General features: G+C 42.5%; 2 protein-coding genes across 4 annotated transcripts in view; both read left to right on the top strand.

Annotated features, from left to right (window-relative positions):
* LOC106580349 (phosphatidylinositol 4,5-bisphosphate 5-phosphatase A) overlaps positions 1-3,547 on the top strand; it is a 35,179-nt gene extending 31,632 nt beyond the window's left edge. For all 3 annotated transcript variants that reach the window (XM_014161291.2, XM_014161288.2, XM_014161292.2), the window contains 4 exons: positions 83-220; positions 365-448; positions 562-666; positions 897-3,547. In XM_014161291.2, the coding sequence (XP_014016766.1) occupies positions 83-220; positions 365-448; positions 562-666; positions 897-1,196 (627 nt within the window). In that variant the 3' untranslated portion in view covers positions 1,197-3,547. The remainder of the gene's footprint in view (positions 1-82; positions 221-364; positions 449-561; positions 667-896) is intronic.
* Positions 3,548-11,144: 7,597 nt separating this feature from the next.
* Positions 11,145-16,995, top strand: LOC106580346 (S-adenosylmethionine synthase). The gene is made up of 8 exons (XM_014161279.2): positions 11,145-11,672; positions 12,522-12,599; positions 12,818-13,053; positions 13,169-13,312; positions 13,541-13,759; positions 14,034-14,216; positions 14,334-14,467; positions 15,081-16,995. The coding sequence occupies exons 1-8, from the start codon at positions 11,579-11,581 to the stop codon at positions 15,181-15,183; spliced, it is 1,191 nt and encodes a 396-aa protein (XP_014016754.2). The 5' UTR covers positions 11,145-11,578; the 3' UTR covers positions 15,184-16,995.
* The last annotated feature ends 8,196 nt before the right edge of the window (positions 16,996-25,191 follow it).

Here is a 25,191-nt window from a genome sequence, read left to right on the forward strand (position 1 = left end):
ACCAAAATATGGTTCCTTTCCTTTGATGTTGTGTTCTATTGATTATATACCATGATATTGACCTCCAGAATGCTGTGTGTAGTTCCCCTATAAGGTGGACATGCCCCTGGTGACGATCATGGTGGAGGATGAGTGGAACAGCATTGCAGATGCCACATGCACATTCAAGGCTGCACCTAATTTCGCTCGCAGCTCCTGGGACTGGATTGGGCTGTACAAGGTTCTCACTCTCAACCTTCTAGAGCAGATTTCAATGTTTAAAAAAGTGTGAAGTAACCCAGATAATGTGTCATGAAGTCATAATTAGCTAAGACATTAAGTGTTTTTGTAAAATCAGGAATTGGTGTTGCCTTTGCATCCCCAGGTGGGATTCAAACACCATAAGGACTATGTAGGCTATGTGTGGGCCAAGCAGGAGGAGGCAGATTACCATAGAGTAGAACACGAGGTAAGGGCGACTTTTAATAACAAACATGAATGAACTGGAGAACCTTGTCATGGTACTGTATCTTTATGTGTTTTGATTCTTCTCTCCCTCTTTTCCTGTCTTTACCTCTGCAGGTGACCTTTACTGAGGAAGAGTTGCCCAAGGGCTCAGGAGACTTCATCTTGTGTTACTATAGCAACAACACAAGCACCCTCGTGGGTGTGACAGAGCCTTTCCAGGTACTTACAGTGATGCTGTCTGGTTTTTATGGTAAATATATAAAACATTGAAGTATAATGGGATTGGTCATTTAACTCTCCTTTGGTTCTTCCACACCCATCTCCACTCCTTCATGTTGATCTACACCATTTCCTGTGCTACTTCCCTATGCTCTTCTTTTCCTTGGTCCTTCGCTCTTCTTTCTGTATCTCTTCCTCCTCTCCTCCTGTCCCTCATCTCTCCTCTGCAGATCCAGCTGCCCACCTCCAGCCCTGCCGGTAGCCCCTCTGAAGACAGCTCTGATTTCACCTCTGAGGACGACAGCAGCGTGGTTGGCGTGAATACCATGTCCCGCAGTCCCAGCCCCCGGAAAAAGAAACACAGAGCCCGACACAGCCATAGCCGCAGTCCCAGCCACAGCCGTAGCCGCAGTGGCAGCCCTGCGCTGCCCGAAATGAAGGGCCTCAAGATGCAGCCTGGCTCGGCCCACAACACCACAGATGGGGAGAAGGAGAAGGCCTCATCTGAGGCTGGGGATAGAGTGTTGTGATGGAGCCCCTGTTATTCTGCGCTCACATGACCAACTCTGTGTGGTTTCTTAGTACATGATGCACTGTATTGTATGTTTCCTTTATTGAAAATGTACATTTTCGGGTGCCATTTGTTTCAGGACTGGGGTTAGGCTTCTCGTACTGGAAGACTACTGTCTTGTGTGATTTTTCTTAAGCTGTTTTCAAATGTATATCTCCCTGTAGATTCTCTCATTCCTCTCACACTCTCTCTCGCTCTCTCACTCGGTCACTCTTCCCTCTCAGGTGTAGAAAATACAGGGAGTTTTTGGCTGATTTTAAGAGAACCTTACAGGGCAAATCATTACCAAATCTCAGGCAGAGGGAATTGGCCACCAAATGCATATTGCCAGTTGTTTCACAGATACTTTGAAGCAGCATAATATTTACCACTCTGTATCAGCCCTGGGGGCTTAGTCAGCAGGTTAGCATGTGTGACAGCATGAGCAAATGCTGTCTTTTGATGAGGTGAACGATTAGTTTGACTCCCAAAGGGAACATTCCTCGCAAATAGTAATAATCCCTATTTGCTTTAGCGCAAGTCCTGTCCTACATTTTGATACAGTATTGTGTCTGCTGCTACATATATTCTCTAAGGGACCTGGTCCACAAGTGAATTTTTATGAGTTTTGGATCCAAAAAAATGTAGAATCACCAGGAATTCATCAGAAAAGGAGTTTGATTTAGTAAATCTGTTCCAAAGTATTCCCACGAATAAAAAAAAAGACATATGTGATCGGGTTTCAATGTAATCAAGGTATGAAATGTATGTTATTTTCTAATTTATTGTGGTCAATTCGCAGTGTACAAATTATTATTATTATGCTCCCGACCATCCGATCCGATAAAAATCGTCCAGCGGCTGAATCGAGTTGTCTACCCCTGCCTTAGGAATTGGGCCAAGGAGATGAAGATAGAGAGCCAACCCTTAATGAAATGTGATTCCAATAGCATCCATTGTGTTAGACAGAGTTCTAAATGCTAGGTGTAGTATACTACCAGTATATGGATACCTGCCCTTATTCATAAACCCTTGGCTTGACTGCATGGATCACTAAAATGCCATGATGAAGGGTACTGGTGTTTCCAGTTCTCTTATTTTCTTCCCTGCACTTCACCTCTCTTTTTCCCTCTTCTCTCTCTCATGTCCCCTCTCCCTATTGGTGATAGTGATTAGCTGAAACTGTTCTGTCACTTGTAGTGATGTTGGATTGTTAGCCTGTGACCTCCAATGCAACACCCTAGACACTTTCTACCTATGGGCTGTTATCTTAGGACAGTGTGTGCTGTTGTACTGTAACCTCATTGTGAGTGTGTTCATGTATGTATGCCACTGTATGAGTGTTTTATGACAGGGTGTGTGTGTGTGTTTTGGGTTTACAAAAGTGAGTGTGTAATTGTGCATGACTGATAGTGAAGTGTGTATGTGCTTGCATGGTTTTCTGGACATACTGTACATTCAGGTACTGTGATTTTGTGCCGTTAAAAGTGCTGTTTTTGACTTTTGACTGTTTGGAAAAAATGTTATGACGACAGTGTAAACACAAAATGACATGTTAGATGTAGATACATAAGGAAAATGAAAGGCTGAATCAGTTTGCTTGCAGAACAGCAAGAAAGACCCTTTATTTCATCCTATTTAAACGATACAAAATACACTGTAGATAGTCTGAAGCTCATCCAAGGTAAATGATCAGTACTGCATATGTACAAGTGAAAATGGCTTTCTATTGTTGTTATCCATTGATTATGTGTATCAATCAATATAACTTCATTGATCCAAAGTATGGTTATAGAAAAGGTGATAAGGAAAGATCTGAAAATCTAATTCAATTGTCTTTTGCTATTTTTGTCTTTGGAAATGTCTCTCTCCCACATTATGTGGAATTTTAAATATATGAATAAGGAATGTTATTGAAAGCTTATAATGTGTTTAAAACATATGAGAGTAGGCTATGTACTGTATGTAAATGACAAATATCAAATAGAGAACATATGATAATCAATGCTAAAAATGATGCATATATTTTCTTATTTTATTGTGTCATATAAGAACCTGAATTCTGCTGGCAAGTGTGGGAGAAAAATGTTAAAGCAAAAGGGTTTAAAGTCAAAGTTCTATTTCATTTAATAGACTATATAGTGTATACACATTTGTTTTATATTTATTTTTATTTATTCATGCACACAACAGTTTTATGTGGAGGCAAAAAGAAACAACCTCTTTTGACTTTGTTTGTCTGTGATTTCAGATCAAATGTCATTTTTTAAAAAATTGTATTGTCTCTGCAAGCTTGTATGTGATTGGGATTAAAACAACTGGAAAACATTACAACATTGTAAGAGGCTTGAATTGGCTCGTTGTTGAATGTTGATATTAGAGGGTGTGTTGTGGACCCGTCCATGGGGGTCAGGGGAACGGCTCTCTGCTTTCCAGCTTAACACCTCTGTCATACACTTTGTTTAGAGAAAAAAAAGAACACTCCTCTTTAAGCTGTACAGCTGGTCTGCTCTTTGAGTCTTTCTTGTTTTCAGTCGGCCAGATCAAAGAAGCATTTAGCTACACCCACAATAACATCTGCTAAATATGTGTATGTGACCAATAACATTTTATTTTATTTGACATTAATAAGGAACTAATTATATTGCAATACATTGATGTTGTTGCAGTATATTGTAAGAAACAGCTCTATTATAAAACACACAATGCCAAGACACCTCATTGTGTTGGGGGTGGTTTGTTACAGTGGAGAAGACCACTAGAAATGTTACGAAGGAAACATACGCTATGAGGTACTTTCAGTGTTGGTTGTTATTTAACAAAAACCAGGTCAGATCTACAATAGTCATTATAAGCTCATCACTAAGCTAAGGATCCTGGGACTAAACACCTCCCTCTGTAACTGGATCCTGGACTTCATGATGGGCCGCCCCCAGGTGGTGAGGGTAGGTAGCAACACATCTGCCACGCTGATCCTCAACACTGGAGCTCCCCAGGGGCTCAGTCCCCTCCTGTACTCCCTGTTCACCCACGACTGCATGGCCAGGCACAACTCCAACACCATCATTAAGTTTGCAGACGACACAACAGTGGTAGGCCTGATCACCGACAACGATGAGACAGCCTATAGGGAGGTCAGAGACCTGGCCGGGTGGTGCCAGAATAACAACCTATCCCTCAACGTAACCAAGACAAAGGAGATGATTGTGGGCTACAGGAAAAGGAGGACCGAGCATGCCCCCATTCTCATCGACAGGGCTGTAATGGAGCAGGTTAAGAGCTTCACGTTCCTTGGTGTCCACATCACCAACAAACTAGAATGGTCCAAACACACCAAGACAGTCGTGAAGAGGGCACGACAAAGCCTGTTCCCCCTCAGGAAACTAAAAAGATTTGGCATGGGTCCTGAGATCCTCAAAAGGTTCTACAGCTGCAACATCGAGAGCATCCTGGCTGGTTGCATCACTGCCTGGTACGGCAATTGCTCGGCCTCTACAGAGGGTAGTGCATACGGCCCAGTACATCACTGGGGCTAAGCTGTCTGCCATCCAGGACCTCTACACCAGGCAGTGTCAGAGGAAGGCCCTAAAAATTGTCAAAGACCCCAGCCACCCCAGTCATAGACTGTTCTCTCTACTACCGCGTGGCAAGCGGTACCAGAGTGCCAAGTCTAGGACAAAAAGGCTTCTCAACAGCTTTCACCCCCAATCCATAAGACTCCTGAACAGGTAATCAAATGGCTACCCAGACTAGTTGCATTGTGTGCCCCCTCAACCCCCCGCCCAACCCCTCTTTTTACACTGCTGTTACTCTGTTTATCATATATGCATAGTCACTTTAACTATACATTCATGTACATACTACCTCAATTGGCCCAACCAACCAGTGCTCCCGCACATTGGTTAACCGGGCTATCTGCATTGTGTTCCACCACCCACCAACCCCTCTTTTACGCTACTGCTACTCTCTGTTCATCATATATGCATAGTCACTTTAACCATATCTACATACTACCTCATTCAGCCTGACTAACCGGTGCCTGTATATAGCCTCGATACTTTTCATAGCCTCGCTACTGTATATAGCCTGTCTTTTTACTGTTGTTTTATTTCTTTACTTACCTATTTTCACATAATAAATTTTTTGCACTATTGGTTAGAACCTGTAAGTAAGCATTTCACTTTTTGGTCTACACCTGTTGTATTCGGCACACGTGACAAATAAACATTGCTAGCTAGCCATAAACAATATTTGTCAGCTAGAAACTTTATAAATAAACATTGGTAAGTGATGTACTTTTTTTCTCTCCAACCAACATACCTTAGTGAGCTAATATTATACCCTTTCAACATTGATTTTAAGACTGTTTAATCACGATTGCTGCTGGAAAGCAATGTATACAGACATTGATGGACCACATCAAATGGGCTAGCTAGCTAGCTAATATAGATCACGTCAATTTGGCTAGCTAACAGCTAGCTAGCGTTCAGTGGATAAACTATCTAGCTATTTAGCTATCTCTAAATATTGTTTGATTTGCTTGCCAGCTATGCCTAGTGATCACAGTAACTTAGTCAGACAGACAACTTTACCAGGCGGAGTTTAGACTCAAAATAAGGTACTTGCCGATGTCAAGCTCTTTTCAAAAGCCTTCTCTGATGAAGCAAGCTAAATGACACAAATTGTTTGCTAAGCTACATGCCGAATGGATAGGCCTATGCTACCCTCACGTAGCCTATCTAAAATGACATGATGTTTACTGATCATAAAAAGCATGCAGTTACTTTCTGAATAACTATGATATAGAGCTAAATGTGCACAATTGTTTTACATAGAATAATCGGAAATTAGTTGTTCTGATGAGCTCTTCAAGAGGTGATCATATTACAATCAAAGAATTGTAGCATTAATTTGACAATTCCTTGAGAACAGCATGCAGTTGTCAATGGTTTTAGCGGAGCTTGAGGTCTCCTTGCCCCCCAGAAGGCAAATAGAATGCTCTTCACCTTATTGTGACGCGTTATTGATAACGACCTATAGAAATGCATTTATTAATGTCTACTTTCATTTTGCCACATTTAATCTGTTACAGATACCTTAATGTATACTTTTAAATTATATTATGTGAGCTAAACATTTTAAAAAATGTACAAATGTTTTCCTTTTATAGATTACTAATGTTACTGTCCCCACTACAACAACAAAAATACTGAAATACATGTAATTTTGTCCTTGAAACATTTTATTGAAATACTGTAGAACTCAATGTATTCCTCTGGAGTACTGCACCTAATGGGGAGTGTCAATATGGCTGACCAGTGGCTTCAAAGCCACTCAATGGCAAATACATAGAATTAGTAATCCAGGGTTTATATACATCATTGGTTTGGACACTTACTAAATATAGAGAGACAATTTATTTGTACATCGTTACAACAGTGTATATATACATAATATAACATTTGTAATGTCTTTATTCTTCTGTGAGTGTAATGTTTACTGTTAATTTTTATTGTTTATTTCACTTTTGTATATGATCTACCTCACTTGCTTTGGCAATGTTAACATATGTTTCCCATGCCAATAAAGCCCCTTGAATTGAATTGAATTGACAAAGTCGCTGCATTGGCAACACTGCTCACGACACGACTTTATACAGTAACGCATGCTGACGTCGCGATACTCGAGTAGGACTCCCTGATGCAATACTAGCGAAGTGTTAGGCGATTTGGTTGTTAGGCGATTTGGTTGAGTGACACCAAACCAGGACTTTCCATTGCACGACATGGCACTACATGGTTTGGTTTGTATTGGAATAGATGTTTATTTTTAACTGATTTAGACATTATTCCAAGATTATTTCTTATCGGATACAATCTCCTAATAGAGATCACATGCGAAAAAGAGGAACGGTTCCCCCCCGAAAATATCTAAGTGGGACTGGTTGAGTAACTGTTATGGGCTTCATTGATACGAATCTCCTCTGTATGAAGCAAGTCTTAAATGAATGGGATTGGTGACACCAGATGTGATTTTTACCTATCCACTCCACGTAGCCTACATACATACAGTAAAGGCATGATGATAATAGAACACGATATTACATAACGAGGCAATGAGCACAACTCCCATACCTAATAGTGTTATGCTTGACTCCTCTGTGCAACCTGGACTCAGGGGTAGACTAGTCATAATATAATTAGAGGCTAACGTTTTTGTTATTTTTCTCAGAGCTGTGTGTAGGGGGAATGCCAGCTCTCTGTTCTCCCTGATGCAACACCGGGCTGGTGTTGAGGCAGAGGGGAACGTGGCAGGGCTATTGTGTCTCAGCCACATACCAGACACAATCGCTCTCAAAAAATGCTTTGTCATTCTGACTGGGGCAGCTGATATGAAGCAGGATGTTTGGATTTACACATGGCTTGATAATAATAGGATCGCAGTTGACTCATTGTCCCTCCTCTGCTCCAATTATATGACAATGAGTGAATGAGAAAAGTATCAAACTAAAGATGAGTTTGCAGATTCCTTTCAGATGTAATATGCCCTGCTTGTAACTAAGCACATTGTTTTGCAGATCACTTTTGCTGGCACAGATTCTGTTTGGTTTTCACTCGCACTGTACTTCACTCGCACAATACTTTTTGCTCCTAAATTGGGATGATTAACTCATTTCTGGCATGGTAGATGTTTATCTCTGTATTGCATGGCATTGAATGAGGGAGGGGTACCACTTTTGCTGTTGACTTCTAGTCACTAATATACACTGAGTGTACAAAACATTAGGAACACCTTCCTAATATTGAGTTGCACCCCCTTTTGCCCTCAGAACAGCCTCAATTTGTTGGGGCATGGACTCTACATTTTAGTGCCCCCTCCCCTTGAAGGTGGAGAGAAAAATCTTTTAACGTTATTGTTTTGCAATTCTACACCTTTTGACATGGGGCAGAAATAATTATTTGCAATTTTATTTCAGATTTCCTGCAAATATACTCATTTTTGCCATGGGACCGAGACAAATATGCAGTTTTATTTTTTTGCAATTCATACCATTTTGTCACAGGGTGGAGAGTTTTAAAGCTACTTTCCTGCAATTCTACACATTTTGACACGATTTATGCCATGTTAATGATATCTGAGTGAGAGTGACTAACAAAATCAATGGGGGCCCGCTGGAGGTCAGGGCCCCTTGCATGTGCCCTACGTGCCTGGTTGGTATTCGGCCATGATTGCTACAACTTTAGATAGCTGGCTAGACTAATTTACCAATCTAAAAATTGTTAGCTGATGTGGCTAATTGAGTGACTGTCGGTGACTGACAACAGAAAAATTGCTGATGCACAACCAAATTTTGAACTTGCACCTTATGTATTCTACCGCTCAACCGTAAATTGGAACCCCGACTGAGTTCCCCCCCAAAATGCAATAAATGTTGCAGTTTTAAAGCAAGTTTTTTTTTTAAAGTGACCGCTTATGCCTGGAGCTGGCCCTGTGCCCATTCGTCCTCTGAATGGCACACCTATACCAGTTTCAATTGTTTCAAGGCTTAAAAAGCCGTCGATTAACCTGTCTCCTCCCCTTCATATACACTGATTGAAGTAGCTTTAACAGGTGACATCAATAAGGGATCATAGCTTTCACCTGGTCAGTCTATGTCATGGAAGGACAGGTGGTCCTAATGTTTTGCACACTCAGTTTATATCTCAATATTGTGCTAAGCGGTCTAATTTGTATTTCTTGTAATCCTCTCTTTTAGCATCCTTACATTGAACCTAAACACCAATGCTGCACAACCCTGGCCCTGTAAAGGGTGCTGTAACCCTTCATTATCAGTAACAATGAGGAAATAATCCCACTCTTAATCCCACATTTTGAGAAAGAACAGAATGGAACATGTTGCAGGCTGAATGAAAGCCCCTCTTGATGCAAGACTAGAGGCAAGCCCAGGGCCATATTGGAGCCTTGTATTAGATAAATAACTTTGTGGGTGTCTGTGTTGGGTGTCATTATGTAGGTCAAGCAGTAATGCCAAACACACACCAGACATGCACACACTCATTCTTGACCTAGTCGACCATAACATGGTTAGCTCATGCATCCAGCTGTCCTGTGCCAGATTGGCCTTTAATTTAGTATGTATTGCTGAAGTGTTGTGCTGGATGTTTGTCATTTGATGCTGCAGATCTACAGTGCCTTGCTGTGGCCAGACCATCTGTGGTACAAATGTTATTCACTTGGTAATGGAGCCCTTTTCAACACATCCATGCCATCATGTTCCTAGGTATTGGAAGGAGTAAAAAGTACAGCTGGAAAGCTATACTGTACATGCAGACAGATTTCACGTGGCCCAGCAATCAATACTAGTGACAATGAATCCACCAGTGAATGAAAGCTGTGCTGGGTGAGTTGAGTAGAATGTCTAAAGTTATGTATTTTTCATCTCTCTTTGTTATGTCACTGATCTGACATGAACGGAGGTCCATTTAGAGTGCACCAAGTGCCCCCACTTTCTGATAATAACACGACATACAATATCTACCAGACAATAAAGTGCAAGTTAACGTTTTTAAAATCTTTAATGAATATGAATTCAAGATTAAGTGGACTGAAATAGGTGTCGATGCTCATTTTGGGGTGCCAGTACTCCTTATATTTTAGAGCCAATATTCTATAAGAGGTTCCATAACATTTGAAGTGCACACCGGTTCAAGCTCTTCTTATAAAGACATAAAACAGCCATCCAAAATGCGATTTACAGTTCTACCAACCGTTGCAATGATTAGGGACATACACACCCGGGAGCAACCTGATAAACCTGAAAATAAGTTTATGACAAAGTAAAATGGACGATCCTGCGTAGGCTGAGCGTGTTATCGCTTGCATAACTGAATTCCGGGTTTCACAAAAAGCCCCCATTTCACCATTCCCCTTCAGGCTAGATTGATCAGATCAGCCTCTCCGTTTTGTAACTAAATCAAAAGCCCTGGCTTTGAACATTGGATACCTTTTTGAGTGCAGATAACATTTACAATGTTTGTACATTGACGGATTTGCCGTTAGTTTGGTTTCAAAAAGTACTGAGGATGCACATTTCATAGCTGGACCCTGATCACCTGTTTGACCAACCTGTTTCTAAATTCGAAAGATTAGATGCCAAATACAATGTAATAAATCTGCAGTTTACAGTGTTCAAAGAAAAACGAAATGTGAAATGATAAAAATCCCCATCATTGCTTAATGCAAATAAATGTACTGTGCACATTTTTATTTTATTTAACTAGGCAAGTCAGTTATTAAGAACAAATTATTATTTACATTGACGGCATACATGGGACTCACAATCACGGCCGGTTGTGATATAACCTGAATTCGAACCAGGGAGTCTGTAGTGACCCCTCTAGCGCTGGGATGCATTGCCTTAGACCGCTGAGCCACTCGGGAGCCCAAAACATCAAAATAATACATACTTTTACAGAATTTTGTAAATTATATACAACATTATAGCCTACAAAACAACTGTATTCCTTGCTTTACCGTTTGTTTTTTATACCCCCTGCCCCTGAACATTTCTCTTGGTGACTGGTTATTCAGCTTGTACACTATAGACAGCTATAGGCTGTACTAAAGACTGTTGACCTGTTTTGCCATTAATTTATCGATGTGAAAATGCACTTTCACCATTTATTCCACCAATACAGGCAATTTATGTAGCTACAGGAAAACTCGGTAGCAATATTGTGGCCTAATTAATGTAGTTTCCCTAAAAGTGCATATATGAATAAACAACGGCTGATGCAATCGAATCCTACAACGATGACTCGAGAAATAGGATGAGGAACCACGATACCCAAAACCTTTGCTGTCAGTAGAGCCACCTGGTCAATGGTGGTTTTCTCTCGAAGGGATACAGCTTTTGTAAAAAATTGACTTTCCGTAGCAGGTTTAGAATAATTTACGCAACAGTTTAGGATAATTAATGTAGCCGGTTGGGGGGAATAGGTTAAGGTTAGGGTTAGCTAGAATGCACCAAAACAACTTTTGACGTCAATTCGACAAAAGCAATATACAATCTAGACATAGGTGTCAATGGTTGGTTCCACCCCCACGTGTAATACGGTTTCGTCAAACGCTCCCTACGCTGTAGGCTGGACAATTGAACGAGTCAAAATTTACCCAAGCCAGTGACGTTTCTGAATTTGTGAATAAATACTCGAGCGCCACGAACGAAAGATCGTGAATGCATGACATGAACTGACTGAGGAGAAGTCGCAGGAGGACACGATTAATTAATTAATAAAAGCCACAACATTTTGCTAGGTACGGCATTACTTTATTTTATCTGCCAAACGAAGAACGCTAACAATGATGAACGGACAGATGAACGGTTTTCATAACTCCCTTATTGACGAGGACTGCTTCCTATTCACCTCTGAGTCGGTAGGAGAAGGACACCCTGGTAAGACCTAACTAGCTACAAATACCCCCTATAATAAAAACACAACTTTGCTGTGTACCTATTTATTTAGATATAGGTAACAAACGTTAGCTTGCTAGCACACATGCAAGTCGGTGGTGCTTAGCCTAGTTTGCTAGCTAACATGCTTAGCTAACTACCTGCAGATCAAACCATATTGCATAAAAGCCGCATGTGAGGCCCAACGGCATGCTTCTTGGTTTATTAGCAAGCTAACGTTGGCTACTTTGCTGTGCGTTGTTAACATGGCCTATATTAGGCAATAATATCCGTCCTAGGGATTGAGTCGCGTAAAAAAAATGTATGTTCTCGAGTCGTCATAAGTATGCCTAGAACGCTTTTGCCCGGACCGAGCCATAATATTTAGAAGATTCGGACAATTTTGCGCGCGTGCTCTCGGGGAACGAGATCTATACTAGCGTTTGATGCTATGTAAAGACCTCTAAAGAGACTCTATTAATTGTTCCACCCTCGTCTCAAAGACGTCCAAACATATACGTTTTTATTTACACGTGAATCCGCGGAAATGGTGGCGGGTTTAGCCCCATTGCACGGCTGCGAGTACAAGGTGTTCCCCGCTTCAGCCTCTCCCACCATCGCCATAATCCTGAGATATGGTACAGCATGTGTATAACTGCAGTCAGTAGACCACTGCGTAGCCTGTCATGCAATCGCGCCAAGCATAATCCAAACAGAAGAGCACTACAATTATTCCCATCAGTGTCATGCCAGACGATTTACATGTTCTGTTCAACAACCAACGTTGTACAAATGTCTGTGTAGGCTTGTGAACTAGTGGTGCCAACTCTAGTCTTCCCTTTTTATATATAGATAAGATTTGCGACCAGATCAGTGATGCAGTGCTTGACGCCCATCTCAAACAGGATCCTGATGCCAAAGTTGCTTGTGGTAAGAAAAATGACCTCTGTATGATGCAACTTCTAGCTGCACTGGAGTCAGCTATGACCACATCAATGAGGCAGCTCATTAAACTCTTGATGCATCTTGTTAATGTGTAGTAGGTCTATATTATGGCAACATTCCCCTGAGTTTTTCCCAGATGAGTATTGATGATGTGTCCTCTGAAAGGATGTGGTTATGTACTCTTCCCCTTCCACCATTCTCAGAGACTGTTGCTAAGACTGGGATGATCCTGCTGGCAGGTGAGGTGACATCGCGTGCTACAGTGGACTATCAGAAGGTTGTTCGCGACACCATCCGCCACATCGGATACGATGACTCCTCCAAAGGTTTTGACTATAAGACCTGCAACGTGCTGGTGGCCCTAGAGCAGCAATCTCCAGACATCGCCCAGGGTGTTCACATCGACCGCAATGAGGAGGATATAGGGGCAGGGGACCAGGTAAGTGTTGGGATGCAGAGGACTGCTGCAGTGCAGTATTAGCTGTACATTTATCTGACTGCTATATGTGCAGCTTTCCTTTCTGATGTAACAGTTCTATGTGAACTATCCTCAGGGCCTGATGTTTGGTTATGCTACTGATGAGACTGAGGAGTGCATGCCCCTCACTATTATGCTCGCTCACAAGCTCAATGCTAAAATGGCTGAACTGCGTCGCAATGGCACCCTGCCCTGGCTCCGGCCTGACTCCAAGACCCAGGTAGGCTGCCAGTGTGTAATTGATAGGCAATTTACATTAGGGTAACTTGAGAAAGTGCCTGTGAAACTAGTTTGTTTTAGTTTATTTATCACGCATCAGATAAGTGAATAAGAAAAGTAATATTGCACTCTTTCCAACCTAGTTTGTGGCCAGCAGTATCTCCAGCATTGAACTAGTTTTAATCCATACCTGCTGTTGTACCACCCTGCTGACGTTCTCTCTGTGTAGGTGACAGTTCAGTACCGCCAGGACCGTGGCACCATGCTGCCAGTGCGTGTCCACACCATCGTGGTCTCTGTGCAGCATGATGAGGACATCTGCCTGGATGAGATGCGTGATGCTCTGAAGGAGAAGGTCGTCAAAGCTGTCGTGCCCTGCATTTACCTGGATGATGACACCATCTATCACATGCAACCCAGTGGACGCTTTGTCATCGGAGGCCCACAGGTGAGACTAAGGGGTGGAGGTAGAACTGGGCATCTAGAACCTGGAACTCTGAGCTTTTGGTGGGGGGGGGGCTAAAGTAACTTTGATTATGAGATTTAAAAAAAAAAAAAAAAAATGTTTTAGTACTGTTAGAATTATAGTACCAGTCCTAACTTTTGACACCTATTCATTCAAGGGTTTTTCTTTATTTTAGCAATTTGTAGAATAACGTTTGACTGGTACTGTATGTCTTGGTAAAAGAATGACCATGAACTATTCATCCGTTTCCTTGCAGGGTGATGCTGGCCTGACGGGCCGTAAGATCATTGTTGACACTTATGGAGGCTGGGGAGCCCATGGTGGAGGAGCCTTCTCAGGGAAGGACTACACTAAGGTGGACCGCTCTGCTGCCTACGCTGCCCGCTGGGTGGCCAAGTCTCTGGTTAAGGCGGAGCTGTGCAAGAGGGTCCTGGTCCAGGTAAGGGCAGGGTGATATTGATACACCTCATGCACAGAAATCATAGGCGCGAAGGGGTGCCACAAAATCAAACCTAAAGTCTGCTGTATGTTTCTTCATCCATCTATGCTACATCAGGTTGCTTATGCCATCGGAGTGGCACACCCCCTCTCAATCTCCATTTTCCACTATGGCACATCCCAGAAGAGTGAGAGGGAGCTGCTGGACATCGTCAAGAAGAACTTTGACCTTCGTCCTGGTGTCATTGTCAGGTAAAGTATATGCCTCTATCCGAATCGCCCTCATGTTACTCACGCTTCCTGTCTTTCTGTTCTGCCTAAACTATCACAGCCAGTGTTCAGAGATGGTTCTAACCCTTTACTGTATGTGTTTACTGCTTTCTGTTTGGCTTTGTCAATCAGGGCTTGTGATCAGTTTGCCAAATCTGATATTCTACCCCTTTCGCACCCAACCAGTCTTGCTTGCAATGCCAGTACAGTATGTAATGTTAAAGCTTGGCGCATTGTCTCTTCTGCTAGATGGCATGCTTAATTACCCAGCATGACTAAAGGTTTCCTGCTCATCCAATTGGAAGGTCATAGGGTTGTCAGACCTTGTTAAAGTTCAATGCCATTTATAAATGAGATCAGTGTGCTTTCCATCTCCAAGCTGCAGTCCCTACACTGCTCAAGGATGAGTTGATTGGCAGGGTAAGTGTCAAAGCTTCACTCACCCCTCTTTACAAGCTGGCCTAATGAACCCTTCTGATCATGGTTTTCTTGCTGTGGCTTGACACTCCCTATTGGCTGGTTTGAGTGTTATAACTGTTGCTCTGAGGTCATTTCCTGTGACAGGCCTCTAAAATGAATCGATTGTGTATTCCAGGGAGCTGGAGCTGAAGAAGCCAATGTATCAGAGGACCGCAGCCTATGGCCACTTTGGCCGGGAATCCTTCCCATGGGAGGTGCCCAAAAAGCTCAAATACTAAACCTGTCAAGCTTTTCCCCCAGGCCTGTTGGTGTATACTACAGAGAAGCCTGCATGGTCTTGGGGTGAAAGGCCCTTTAAACCCCCTTCCCTCTTTAATGGCATATTAAAACCTGATCTACCCCTCCACCTTTCCTTAAAATGCACCCCCCCCTTCTAACTCCGCTCTGTCATCTGTACTGTCTTTTTGCTGTTAGTAGTATAAGCTCTAATGTTCTCAAATATTTCAGGAAAGTAATGTTAAGAGAATAAAAGGGTGTTAGCTAGCTACCTGAATCACTGAAATGTGCTTCATTGTCCCCTTTGAGGAGGTCCTGAAGTACCCTGGTCTTCTACTGATGTCCCTCACACTAGAACTCGTAGCCCCTGCCCAGCCTTAACCAAACTGCAGTATTTACAGTTTCTTAGTATCTGGGCTTAACTGTCCTTATACTTCATCAGTTTGGGAATATTTTGCTACCGTTAAGTCTAATGACTTAACAGGGTTACACGTTTATGTTCATTTACTGGTGCTATGGATGTAAGGGACACCGCTCGAAGCAAACAGTTTAGGGAAGCAGTATTGATTGGGGATCCCCATTAGCTACTCTTCCTGGGGTCCAAACAGTAATGCCCCAATCTTTCCTTTTAGTGTAGACTTTGTTGTTAGTCTGGTTTTGTGACCCCCCCCCCTAATCCCTCACCTTTTCAAGATTTAACTTCAATTATCCTTGTGGAGGATATAAAAAGGGCACGTTTTAAGGGTCAGTGGGTGCTGTTTTTCAAAAATGCTATGCATTGCATGCTGAGTAACAAACACATTTTTATTGTCAAGTTCTTGAATAAGCAGAGTAAAGTCTCAGATGCCCCTGCAGATGTCTGTGCTGTTTTCTGACGTAATACAGAAAAGTCAGAAGCTGCTATGTCACTGCGACGGTTTGTAGGGGTGTTTGATTTTATACTTAGTCATTTAAAATATTCTCATTGGATTGTCCTAATGTTGAAGTTTCAATTTTAAACAACTCCTTCAAAAGGTAGTTTAATTTCCTTCTGTTTTTATTTACATTTTATAAAATGGTTTAAGGTCAATACCCTCCTTCCTTGGGTATTGGTGGCAGTTGTAGCTACAAAGAAACCACAATTTTTATCCTGAAGGAGAGCTGTCTTTGCCACAATACATAGCTCTTACTACTGGCAAACAATATTAAATAAACTTTTTTTAAATATATTTATTTGTTCTCTGAAAGTTGCAATGGCTTCAGAAGGCAGCTTAAAGGTTTTAATCACATTTTGACTTGACTGAATGCCATAAATAAGTTGAAACATTTTTCAGTGTTTCTCTCGTGGTTCCAAAGTGTCATACAGAAAAGCTTTGGTCTGCTTCCACAGGGAACTGTCACTGGCTGATGTGATGAGTGTTGCTGTTTTGACCACAGATTATTTTGGGTGTGATTGTATTAACCATACAAGTCTACTGTTCGCCTAACTCCCCCACCTTATCCTTACATTAAGAGATGGCAAAGTTTGGCTGGTGTTGTACAGAGAAACCAGCCTTGTTTACAAGCTGTCTCTTGTATGGATGGGGTTTCCCTTGGAGCTTTGGTTTTGTTTCCTGTTACCACTCGAAGACTAGTCTGCTGGCTACTGTGAGTAAGAGTGCCTTTTCTATTTCCTCCCCCAATCCCTGTATTGAACCCATTTCTTCCTTCCTGTTCTCTATCAACATGCATCTGACATCCTGAGGAACAGGTAGCTTGTCTCAATTGTCTTCAGAGGTTGGCTACTGATTCCTCATGTCAAAGATCTGAAATAAATGACTACTTTCCTTCATGAAGCATGTTTCTGGTGTCTCATTCCTTGTCTTTTTAATTTTATTTTTTACTGTATTTGATTTAATTGTCTGTCTAGCTAGGTCTTTGTGCACAATTGTTTGACCAGTGCTGCCACAGTCATAAGTAGCTAATGGTGTTATTAGTTGGGTCAATCGTGGGGGGTGAACAAATAGTGTTGGAGTAATATAAAGTAACACATTGTAATTTGCCATAATCCCATGTTTCTGGGTATTTAAGCCATGGGGACCACCTGCTGTTCTATAACTGATTACGCAGCAGAGCTGTTAACCTGAAATGCCATCTGGATGCTACTGCTCTTTTATGTCGTATCTTGCCTTAAGGTGATCCCACCCAAGTCCTTGACAGTTTCATGGTGGCTGTGCAAGGGTGTTTTCCCCCAATAGCGACTTGTTAGGATGACTATTTAGTCAAGACAAATATTATGAGAAATTGCACATCCTGTATAGTGTACCAGCTTGACTTCCTCAACACTTGATGGGTTACCTACTTAAAATATGACCACCCGATGCTTTTCTCTGAGTATCTTTCATACTTAAATTAATCCAGGATCAAGTTGAAGGGCAAACAATCGTCAGGATAAGAGCTTCTCTTGCGATCTTTACTGTTACCCAATCACCTCACAGAATGCGCACACACCTCCTTGGACCACTGACAGAAATAATTCCTTCAGGCAGGGTGTACAGTAAGGTTACCAAGACAATGACTTGTTTTACCTACAGGTGTGTAGCAACTGATAATGTGCATAATGTAAACTTAATTATTCAGTGATTACATTGTCCTAAAACACTTAATTAGTGTAATGACCTAATCACTCATGGCATGCTTAAGTGTCACACTGGAACACTATTTACATGCCACAACTAGGGTTGGAAAGGGCGGGTATGTAGCTGGAAATGTTATGTTTACCAGTAAACTACCAGAATTGTGGTATCTTTTCAAGGACTGTATGTACTCTATCACAAGACATCTAGTGTCCCTTTAGGTTATTAGGATTTTTATACCTTGAGACATGCATTGTGTATGTGTGCCATTCAGAGGGTGAATGGGCAAGACAAAATAATGAAGTGCCTTTGAACATATTATGGTAGTAGGCGTCGGGCCCACCGGTTTGCGTGTCAACTGCAATGCTGCTGGGTTTTTCACGCTGAAGTTTCATGTGTATCAAGAATGGTCCACCACCCAAAGAACATTTAGCCAACTTGACACGTGGGAAGCATTGGAGTCAACATGGGCTGCATCCCTGTGTAAAGCTTTTGACACCTTGAGTCCATGCCCTGATGAATTGAGGCTGTTGTGGGCAAAAGGGGGTGAAACTCAATGTTGGGAAGGTGTTCCTAATGTTTGGTATACTCAGTTTAAGAAATGAATATGATCCAAAAAAATACAATGACAAACCTGTAAAATATTTTCCTGAATATAATTTAGTGAATACTGTTGGTGTTTGAGGGTTTCAGCATGAAACCCTCCTTAATATTTGACACTTTACTATGCGTTGGTTTCAAATTGCTGGCAGTAGTGAAAAACGTATGCATTTCCGTTCTGACAGAGTGGAGACATGTCAACCCCCCTCAGGTGGAACCATTCCAGCCAATGAGAGGGCAGATACAGTGTGTGTGTGTGAACAGGCACAACTCTGATATAAAGAATGAGGGGTGTTCTATAGCAAAGTTATTTCACGTTCATCGACCTCATGAATATGCATAGCCCTTGAATTTCAACGGGGACAACTCCAATATAAAGTGTTTTCTCAAAGTTGCTGGGATGTCATGTGCATCATACTTACTGTGTATCAGTACACTCATAACCTAAGCATTATGAAACCTCCAGGGGACCATGAAACAATGTCCCATGAACATCCTAAAAACGTTCTCAGGAACTAGAACGTCTTAAATATTCCTGGGACAAACCAGGAACTAGACAAAACCTCCAGGGGACCATGACACAATGTCCTAACCACTTTAGGCGACCATTTCGTGATGTTTTGGGGAAGTCCTAAAGACTAATTTTTGTTTTCTGGGTTATATCTATAAAAAACATTGCATTAAGATTTTAGTAGTAGTTTGCTAAAAGATTTGATGCACAAACACACACACACTCTCTCATTTACACAGACTCACTCAATAACTGACGGCCTCACTGATTCACTGACTGACTGGGGTTGTGGGTGTGTATTGGGGGGTCAATTGTGTAATTTGAAAGTCTTGTTATTACTGCTAAAGTCAGGTTTAGAGCTATGATTTAGGAATAGGGTTTGGTGTATAGTCTGCTACTAGTGAAGAATAATACTTGATATGCATGAAAATAAAGAGTGAATATTAAATTATTAGTTAAAGTTCTTACACTATTCATGGATTTTTTTCCCCCCCCACATATTGTAATAATCAACACAATGTCATAATTATTACATTATGTGCAAAAACGTTATTTCGTTATGCGTTCATTTTTATTACATTATTGGCAATTTATTACATTATAAATGCATTATCAAATTAGCAGCTATTACATTATTGGCATTTTATTACATTATCAGTTGCTACAATGGTACAAACTGTAAATCCCTGCTTTACATTATTAAACTTGTTATCCAGAGGCAGTCAGTAAAGGTTGAGATATAGTTTGAGGTCTGAAGACAGCACTGTCCTTTGAGGGTACAAAGCTACTGTGTCTTAGGAGGTGGTCTTTAATGTAAAATATACTGTCTTAGCCCAGTATTATTTCACTTCCTGATTTAGAAATAAACCCCCACCTTTGTCCGTACCGATTGTTCCATCTGTAATTCTTAGAGAGTAATCTGCTTTCCAAAAAGTACAACTGCTTCGTTCTGTTGTATTCAGAGCATGATCGGTAATATAAACACTTTCTCAGGCAGACCATTTACATCAGCAATCAAATCCTGTTCAGTTCGTTACTCAGAATCCAAATAAAAGCTGTAACTAGCTGTTCTAAATGAGTAATCTTTTGCGCTGGCTCCCTTCTAATAACTTGGGTGGTCATCGGACGCTCTGGTACATTGTGACACATTTGTCTGGCTGCCTTTTTGATGTAATTAATAGATTTCATAGTCTGCTCAACCCAGAGTCTGCGCCATCTCGAAGGGGATTGGGGATCAACGTTGTGCTATGTTAGCCTGGGCACCATTCTGTTTCTGTCTGTTCTGGCTTATCGCCATCTTGGCAAGGCAACAAAACAGCATTGTTGAACGGTTGAGTAGCCAATAAGCCAGGGGTCTCCAACCCTGTTCCTGGAGAGCTACCCTCCTGTAAGTTTTCGCTCTAACCCGAGTTGTAAATAACATGGTTCAGTTTATCAACCACCTAATTATTATAATCAGTTGTGCTAGATTAATGTTGTAGTGAAAACCTACAGGGCGGAATCTCTCAAGGAACAGGGTTGGAGAGCCCTGCTAGAGTGGTGTATGTACAGCTTGTACATTAATTTGTCAAACTTAGTTTGTTTTGTGTCATTGTCTTGTGCCAGAGTTGCTTACCTAAAGAGATTAGCAAACCTACACCTAAACAGGCATGGCAGCTACTGTGTGTGTGGAGGTTTGTAGCCTTGATAGTGGCTCAGATGGCGTCTGCTTTAGGACGCCTAAAGCCTTCAAACTCAACTCTGGACCTGGAAGACAGTTCCACTTTATGTTTTCATTGTTTCCCAATGATCAGGGACTGATTTAGACCTGGGACACCACGTGTGTGCAATTAATTATCAGGTAAAACAGCAGGCTCTGGATCTCGTAGGGTAAGAGTTGAATACCCCTGCCCTAAAGAAACTCTAACTCACCCTTCCTCTTTCCGGACAAAAATATCCAGGTGACACTTGACTCTGCTAAGGATCAGAGTTCACTCGGCTTACTTGCTCCTAGAGATAGAGGTAAAAGAGCACTACGAAGAGTGGCATGTATTCATGGATGCCAAAGGAAGCTGGGCTTCCCCCAATAATTGACCAAGAAAAAAAGAGTCAATCATTTTTCTTTCGTCTCTGTGTTTCATAATTTTCCTTCAAGTCATAAGAGGCTGAATGCATCTCAACGGAGAAAGCATCCGAGCGAGTGAAACAGCGCCACTGTCTCTGAATGTGTAGGCCATCTACAGTGAGGGGAAAGAAAGTATATGATCCTCTGCTGATTTTGTACGCTTGCCCACTGACAAAGAAATGATCCTCTGCTAAGGGGACAGGACAACTTCACCGCATCAAAGGGACAATGGACGGGGCCATGTACCGTCAAATCTTGGGTGAGAACTTCCTTCCCTTAGCCAGGACATTGAAAATGGGTCGTGGATGGGTATTCCAGCATGACAATGACCCAAAACACACGGCCAAGGCAACAATGGAGTGGCTCAAGAAGAAGCATATTAAGGTTCTGGAGTGGCCTAGCTAGTCTCCAGACCTTAATCCCATAGAAAATCTGTGGAGGGAGCTGAAGGTACGATTTGCCAAACGTCAGCCTCGAAACCTTAATGACTTGGAGAAGATCTGCAAAGAGGAGTGGGACAAAATCCCTCCTGAGATGTGTGAAAACCTGGTGGCCAACTACAAGAAACATCTGACCTCTGTGATTGCCAACAAGGGTTTTGCCACCAAGTACTAAGTCATGTTTTGCAGAGGGGTCAAATACTTATTTCCCTCATTAAAATGCAAATCAATTTATAACAATTTTGACATGCGTTTTTCTGGATTTTGTTGTTGTTATTCTGTCTCTCACTGTTCAAATAAACCTACCATTAAAATTACAGACTGATCATTTCTTTGTCAGTGGACAAATGTACAAAATCAGCAGGGGATCAAATATTTTTCCCCCTCACTGTATCTGATGCTGTCTGTGCATATTTGTAAACAACAGCTGGTGCACAAAATCTAAGGAAGTCTCTAGATTTTGCTCGCCTGAAGTAGAGTATATTGTGATAAATTGCAGGCCACACTACTTGCCTAGAGAGTTTTCAGCTATACTTTTCGTGGCTGTTTATTTACCACCACAGACAGATGCTGGCACTAAGACCGCACTCAGTCAGCTGTATAAGGAAATAAGCCAACAGGAAACCACTCACCCAGAAGCGGCACTCCTAGTGGACAGAGACTTTAATGCAGGGAAACTTAAATCAGTTTTACCAAATTTCCATCAACATGTTAAATGTGCAACCAGAGGGGAAAAAAATTCTAGATCACCTGTACTCCACACACAGAGACGCGTACAAAGCTCTCCCTCGCCCTCCATTTGGTAAAGCCGACCACAACTCTATCCTCCTGATTCCGGCTATCAAGCAAAAATTAAAGCAGGAAGCACAAGTGACTTGGTCTATAAAAAAGTGGTCAGATGAAGCAGATGCTAAACTACAGGACTGTTTTGCTATCACAGACTGGAACATGTTCCGGGATTATTCCGATGACATTGAGGAGTACACCACATCAGTCACTGGCTTTATCAATAAGTGCATCGAGGACGTCGTCCCCACAGTGACTGTACATACACACCCCAACCAGAAGCCATGGATTACAGGCAACATTCGCACTGAGCTAAAGGGTAGAGCTGCCGCTTTCAAGGTGCGGGACTCTAACCCGGAAGCTTACAAGAAATCCTGCTATGCCCTGCGACGAAACATCAAACAGGCAAAGCGTCAATACAGGGCTAAGATTGAATCATACTACACCGGCTCCGACGCTTGTCTTATGTGGCAGGGCTTGCAAACTATTACAGACTACAAAGGGAAGCACAGCCGCGAGCTGCCCAGTGACTACCTACCAGACGAGCTAAATCACTTCTATGCTCGCTTCGAGGCAAGCAACACTGAGGCATGCATGAGAGCATCAGCTGTTCCGGATGATTGTGTGATCACGCTCTCCGTAGCCGACGTGAGTAAGACCTTTAAACAGGTCAACATACACAAGGCTGCGGGGCCAGACGGATTACCAGGACGTGTGCTCCGGGCATGTGCTGACCAATTGACAGGTATCTTCACTGACATTTTCAACATGTCCCTGATTGAGTCTGTAATACCAACATGTTTCAAGCAGACCACCATAGTCCCTGTGCCCAAGAACACAGAGGCAACCTGCCTAAATGACTACAGACCCGTAGCACTCACATCCGTAGCCATGAAGTGCTTTGAAAGGCTGGTAATGGCTCACATCAACACCATTATCCCAGAAACCCTAGACCCACTCCAATTTGCATACCGCCCAAACAGATCCACAGATGATGCAATCTCTATTGCACTCCACACTGCCCTTTCCCACCTGGACAAAAGGAGCACCATATAAGAATGCTATTCATTGACTACAGCTCAGCGTTCAACACCATAGTACCCTCAAAGCTCATCGCTAAGCTAAGGATCCTAGGACTAAACCTCGCTCTGCAACTGGATCCTGGACTTCCTGATGGGCCGCCCCCAGATGGTGAGGGTAGGTAGCAACACATCTGCCACGCTGATCCTCAACTGGAGCTCCCCAGGGGTGTGTGCGTTCAGTCCCCTCCTGTACTCCCTGTTCACCCACGACTGCATGGCCAGGCACGACGCCAACACCATCATTAAGTTTGCAGACGACACAACAGTGGTAGGCCTAATCACCGACAACGATGAGACAGCCTATAGGGAGGAGGTAGGAGACCTGGCCAGGTGGTGCCCGAATAACAACCTATCCCTCAACGTAACCAAGACTAAGGAGATGATTGTGGACTACAGGAAAAGGAGGATCGAGCATGCCCCCATTCTCATCGACGGGGCTGTAGTGGAGCAGGTTGAGAGCTTCAAGTTCCTTGGTGGGCTTTGTCATCAACAACAAACTAGAATGGTCCAAACACACTAAGACAGTCGTGAAGAGGGCACGACAAAGCCTATTCCCCCTCAGGAAACTAAAAAGATTTGGCATGGGTCCTGAGATTCTCAAAAGGTTCTACCGCTGCAACATCGAGAGGATCCTGACTGGTTGTATCACTGTCTGGTACGGCAATTGCTCGGCCTCTGACCGCAAGGCACTACAGAGGGTAGTGCATACGGCCCAGTACATCACTGGGGCTAAGCTGCCTGCCATCCAGGACCTCTACTCCAGGCGGTGTCAGAGGAAGGCCCTAAAAATTGTCAAAGACCCCAGCCACCCCAGTCATAGACTGTTCTCTCTACTACTGCATGGCAAGCGGTACTGGAGTGCCAAGTCTAGGACAAAAAGGCTTCTCAACAGTTTTTACCCCCAAGCCATAAGACTCCTGAACAGGTAATCAAATGGCTACCCGGACTATTTGCATTGTGTGCCCCCCCCCCCCCCCGCCCAACCCCTCTTTTTACGCTGCTGCTACTCTCTGTTTATCATATATGCATAGTCACTTTAACTATACATTCATGTACATACTGCCTCAATTGGGCCGACCAACCAGTGCTCCCGCACATTGGTTAACCGGGCTATCTGCATTGTGTCCCACCCACCAACCCCTCTTTTACGCTACTGCTACTCTCTGTTCATCATATATGCATAGTCACTTTAACCATATCTACATGTACATACTACCTCAAATCAGCCTGACTAACCAGTGTCTGTATGTAGCCTCGCTACTGTAAATAGCCTGTCTTTTTACTGTTATATTTCTTTACCATTCCTATTGTTCGCCTAATACCTTTTTTGCACTATTGGTTAGAGCCTGTAAGTAAGCATTTCACTGTAAGGGCTACACCTGTTGTATTCGGCGCATGTGACAAATTAACTTTGATTTGAATACAAGGGAAGCCACCGAGCATTTGGCCTCCCTTGAAAAAGAAAAGTATAAAATAATAGCTAATCAGCATTGAGCTAAAGTGAGTGAGCTCAACTGTGAATGGTCCTGGTTTGGATTTGGCGTCACTCCTATCAAATCGCATCGAGAGCATAAGTCATTGACAGAAACAACTTGAATCATTGCATCTCGTTGCGTTGTTGTCCTCCGGTTGCTAGCTAGCTAGCTAAAATTGTCCCTTTCCTAAAATTAGCCATGGATGGAGATAGGGATTTGGGCTTGTGATTATACTTAATTCTCCGTACTGGCCAATGATTATAACGACAATTCTGATCCAACCATTAATTCATACATTGTGCCCCTGACCTAAGAGGATGGAAGTTCAATATGTAGCTGAATGTAGAAGGCTAATGTTAACTAGCTAACATTGCCCATGAAAGGAAGTTAGGCTAGCTAGCAAGCATTTTAGCCAGGT

This window comes from Salmo salar, chromosome ssa20 (assembly GCF_905237065.1).
Source record: "Salmo salar chromosome ssa20, Ssal_v3.1, whole genome shotgun sequence".
NCBI lineage: Eukaryota > Metazoa > Chordata > Actinopteri > Salmoniformes > Salmonidae > Salmo > Salmo salar.